Source organism: Austrofundulus limnaeus, unplaced genomic scaffold, assembly GCF_001266775.1.
Source record: "Austrofundulus limnaeus strain Quisiro unplaced genomic scaffold, Austrofundulus_limnaeus-1.0 Scaffold52, whole genome shotgun sequence".
In the NCBI taxonomy this organism is placed as follows: Eukaryota; Metazoa; Chordata; class Actinopteri; order Cyprinodontiformes; family Rivulidae; genus Austrofundulus; species Austrofundulus limnaeus.
In genome coordinates, this window is record NW_013952454.1 from 362,517 (window position 1) to 367,807 (window position 5,291).

Below are 5,291 nucleotides of genomic sequence, written 5' to 3' on the forward strand. Positions count from 1 at the left end.
TTCAATATAATAGTTTTGCAATGGATCACAGTCAAAAGAGCAACAGGCTCCCTCGTGCGGCTTGATGAACTGCATGCATGATTCTTGATAAGAGAGAGGAATGGTTTTAAGAAATCAATTTGTCGATAGGAGTGTAAATCACCAGCTTTATCATGATACGATATGACATCGATGTTTAGATGACGATTCGATATTTCTCTATCATAAAGTCTGTCACAATACGATTCAAGAGTTCAATTCACGTCTGCGATCGATATAATGCAATATCATATGCTCATCTAACACAATGACTGTGTTAGTGGGCATATGATATCGATTCACATTGAGCATATGATAACGAAATACATCGATATTTTCATTTAGCCTCGATATAACTGAATCATGAACCATTCAAATCAATATAGATCGATGTATTTTTACAGCCCTGTTTGTCGACCCATAAATTTCTTACGACCCCACTGTGGGTTGGGACCTCAACTTTGCTTCAGATCCCAATTCCCAATCTGTAAAATGTTCATCCCATCACTGTCAGTTTTTGCATCAGTTATTTTTGACAGAAAATTCATGATATTCCTGTTGGAAGGACCCCTGGTAAAAGTGCTACTGCTAGCTGCTACAACAGCAATATTTATGGAAGTCCATCTAAATAACGATATAATGTGAAACTAAGAATGGTGTAAATAGGATTTGCTWGAAAATTTTCTGAAACATTTTGAAYGTAACGTTGGCATTTGGTTGAGGAAACACCGACAGAAAAGTTTTTTCACATCTTGTTTTTGCCCTTTCAGATTAGCCGTTAGCTTGTCACTCTAGTTAGAATTAACCTCCATTTCTCTAAACCGATGTTCCAAGAACTATCTATAATAGTTTTATTTAACAAGTAYAAACAAATAGTTATTCAATTGTGCATTTATGCCCACATTTGGTTCTTCCATGTTGAAAATCATCTCTCTTCCMATTGATCTCGTTCTTCTACAGCAACCTGGTTCCATCTAACTGGTTAACATACAGCGGTTTGCAGTACCAGTACAAGGTGGACGAAGCTCTGCAGCGTAATGTGAAGAGGATCATCACCCACCCGTCATACAACCAGATGACCTTTGACTACGACATTGCGCTCTTGGAGCTCACTGAGCCGCTGGTGTTTAGCAACACCATCCAACCAATCTGCCTACCGTCTTCCTCCCACGTCTTCCCAGCAGGCATGTCATGCTGGGTCACAGGCTGGGGGGCCGTCCGKGAAGGAGGTACTGAGCACTAATAAGAGGAATGAAGCCTATATTGTTATATTTTTATTATCATTTAATTTTATTAGTCCTCACTTATCTACTTGATATGTTTATTCTTCTTGCAACCCATCTGTTTACACCATAATTAAGAATACTCAGGGTTGGCCCTGGGCAAGATTTCATGTGGYGCCCCTTGTGCGGTTTTCTAAATCTCACTGCAAATTACATTCAGATACCAAATAAAATAATTAGCTTTGTCTTTAATATATTTATTTTTTTCTTTAAAAAACAGGTTRTCCAATTAAAATAGTTAACAATATAATACATTGGTAACTGAATACCAGGAGTCTACTTCGTACCCGCCAACATCTGCTGACAGCAATGAGGAACACCTGTTCATGTTAACCAGGAGCTGTGGAGTGAAGCAGTTCTAGGGGGCTCCAGGGTTATACTCCCAATGAAAACTTTGCMAAACATCTACTCAAAGCTATACATTTTCCAACCGTTTTAGAGYGTTTTACTTAATTATTGTTATTAAAACAAAATAAAATCAGTATTTTATGATGGTTGAAGACAGAGTTCAGGGTAAAGTCTGGTTTTCAGAGATCATAAATGAAACTTCYATTATCCTTATTTTGTTTTCTCTTTACACACTGAGCTCCAGTAATTAGTCTTGACTTCATCTTTGGATACTTTATCATGAAATATCTTCTGCATGATATAACCTCATGTAGTAACAAAACAGCTCAAACTCACAGAACAACCTGAGTAACCAGTGATTATTCTACAGACTAAATCAACTATACTCTGATAATTTTATTTAAAAAATTGTTTCATAGCCCATTTGTGGTGCCCCCCAGATAGATGGCACCCTTAGCATTTGCCTGTATAGCCTATGCGRTGGCCAGCCCTGAGTACAGTACTTCCCCATCCATGAAATTTGTTMATTTGTGTCCTCCGTTCTAAACTCTTCAACTTTAAAGTCCTYGCAACTTTTTTCAATCATAACATACCTCTCTGACACATTATCTCAACTTCTTTTTCTCTTATTTTTTTTCTAATCAGTCTTTTTCACTTAAGCTTTCTTGCATTATCCATAAAGCGGCACGGACGTCGGCACTATTGGGAAGTTTCTCAAAATCTGCATTGGTTAACGCTAATCCAGGCTGCTTTTGATGCTAGGCGGTGATCAGAGTCATGTAGCAGAAAGCTGACCCCTACTTTTTATTTATTTATTTATTTATTTTTCCCCAATCACACTTTGCAGGTCAAGTGGCAATGGCCCTGCAGAAAGCGTCGGTGAAAATCATCAATGACACGATTTGCGACACGGTCACAGAGGGCCAAGTCACATCCAGGATGCTCTGCAGCGGCTTCTTGGCCGGAGGAGTCGATGCATGTCAGGTGAGATTGTGCAATTTTCTCCAGGAAAGGAAAGGAATGAAAATGGGCTGCTATAGATGGGCTTCCACACCCATGTAATTGTAGTGCCCTCGCATCCAAAAGTCAATCTAATGACTGTTCTCTCCCCCTCCCCSCTCCTCATTGTGCTCACCAGGGAGACTCGGGAGGCCCCCTGGTGTGTTTYGAGGAAAGTGGGAAGTGGTTCCAGGCCGGTATAGTGAGCTGGGGCGAGGGCTGCGCACGTCGGAACAAGCCCGGCGTCTACTCACGCGTCACCAAGCTGAGAGACTGGATCAAAAAGGAGATAGGAATTTGACGATCGTGACTACGTTCGGGGCGGAAACATTCCCAAGTGCTAAAAATAATGGGAGAAAGAATATTTTTAGTCTGGTTCAAGACGGTTCTCTCTGAATTTTATTCCTTTTAAGCAACCAAGTACTGCTGCGTGGGGCTCAGCTCACTCACACAAATAACTTGAAGCACTTGGTTTTTTTTTTGGTGCCAACCCCCACATGAGCCCCTTCAACTCAAAATTACACTCACTGAAAATAAGTTACACATATTGTAATTTTGTACAATTTCTAAATGTGTTTTTATAGCAATTTGTCCCCATCTGTTCATGCAGTGTGCTGATTTTTTTCTCAAAAGTTTCTCAAAAATTCACCTTTTTATATGTGAGGTTTTATAGAAAATACAAACAATTAACATCTTACCTGTGACAGATAACTTTTAACAAAGCTTAATTAGGACCAGACTGATGAGCTAATGGCTAATTTGAGCAGGGCTAAAACAACTGTAATCTCAAATTTAAAAGCATATCAAGCAAAAAACGGTTTTTATAATCCTTACTTTTCCGTAAACATCTCATTGTATTACATTTGTTTGGAAGGATGTGGTAAATTGCAAAAGGAAATGGTTGCAGTTACAGCTAGCTGTAGCACGTCTAGCAGGAATATCATATTTTTGTTGGAATAACCCTGTAAAGCAAAACTAAAGGAGATGAATGTTCTGATGCATCTCGGTAATCCAGGTAGAAAGATCCTAAAAAAATAAAATAAAATAAAACGTTGAGTAGGTCCTCTGGACGGGTTCTTTTTGAAAATAATGAAGACAACTCTGGACAGAGATAGAAAATGTTTGTTTTTTAAAAAAAGAACCCATTCAGAGGACCTACTCAACTTCTTTTTTTTAAAAAATTTTAAGCAAATTTGCACAAATTTACACAAGGGTATTGGGGCCTCAGAGCAAAAAAATGTTTTTTTCTGAGTTCTGACTTTTACTTTTAAAATGCTGAGATTAAAGTCAGAACGCAGAATTTTTTTATTTTTAATTTTTGCTCTGTGACCCTAACCCTCTTCTGTACAAACCACTATRAACAGCTTTTAGATTGGAGTTTAAGACGGGTCACCAAATCCCGACTAGCCATTAAGCTCATCAGTCTGCTCAGAATGAAACTATTCCTTTAAACTGAAGGTAGTGAAAGGGCTATCTATAACATGTAAAATATTAATTATTCATAGCCTCTCCATAGAACCCTACCCTCAAAACATCTGACCTATAGCTTTAAGAATAAAATACACATCGACTGTTTAAATTTTAATGGAGATCCTGTGCAGGTTTTACGGGATTTTTCTAATTGTGTCAATCCCCTTTTTTWAAATAGTTTTTAAATCTTGTTTTGATAAACTTTTTTCTTTTTCCAGTTGCATTTTCTTGTTGAAGTCGATGTTCCACCTCGTCTTTTTAGACTCGGGCAGGTTTTAAGCGTGATTGACAAAAACGAAAAGAGCCAAAAAGATTAAGAATAAACATCCTTGAACAAGTATTTTCATATTATGATGAAATGCATGAAAACCAAGAAGCTGCCTGGAAAGCAGAGAACGCATTAATCAATCTAAAAGCCCATGATTTGTTTTGGAAAAAGGCCAGTAGTGAAATAGACACGATTTTAAGTTGGCGAGCTAAAACAGTGAGGAAAAAAAACAAACAAACAAACACTAACACCAGCGTGGTCCTTAAGTAATGAGACGGTACTGATTCCTATCAGTTTCTGTTTTTTATTCCTTCTTCTGCATCGGCCCTGTGTGATTTGTGATTTCTGCACGATTCTACTAAATCTTAAATAGAAACGGGCAGGTGGAGGATGAGGAGCAGGTCCAGCTGGCTTCTGCGTGTCTTCRCTGGAGCTCAGGGTGATCAGCGTCTCGAGACGCCTGAGAGTTAAACTTAATCAGCCGCCGTTTCTGAGCCCTTTTAGTTTCTTCTCTCCAGTCACAAACCAATTTAATCAACAGATGTGACTAGGTTTTAATTTTTTTATTTGTTTTTTTTTTTTTTTGATTGACTTGTTCCAGAACAGTTTGATCCTGAATAAGCTCTCTAAAAATTTGCATAAGTGTTATTTATTGAAGGGTAGAAAATAAAACATTGAGTATATCTCTCAGGTTGCTTATTTTTTATTAGTTTTTGCAGAAATGGCAAAACTATAAAAGTGTAAATACAGTATGTGTTGTCTGCAGGAATTGTTGGAGAAGCCACAACTTTTAAACTTTTTTTTTTTTTTTTTGACGGTGCAGGTTATGATTTAAATGTTGGACCTTTCTTCCTTTAATGTGTTTTATATGAGAGAACGATGATAATAAACATCTTTTTATCTGA

General features: G+C 37.8%; 1 protein-coding gene across 1 annotated transcript in view; it reads left to right on the top strand.

Moving 5' to 3' along the window:
* st14 (ST14 transmembrane serine protease matriptase) overlaps positions 1 to 5,291 on the top strand; it is a gene marked incomplete in the record, with an annotated part of 40,963 nt that extends 35,672 nt beyond the window's left edge. Inside the window, 3 exon segments of the mRNA XM_014008695.1 lie at positions 979 to 1,247; positions 2,497 to 2,633; positions 2,788 to 5,291. Of these exon segments, the coding sequence (XP_013864149.1) occupies positions 979 to 1,247; positions 2,497 to 2,633; positions 2,788 to 2,949 (568 nt within the window).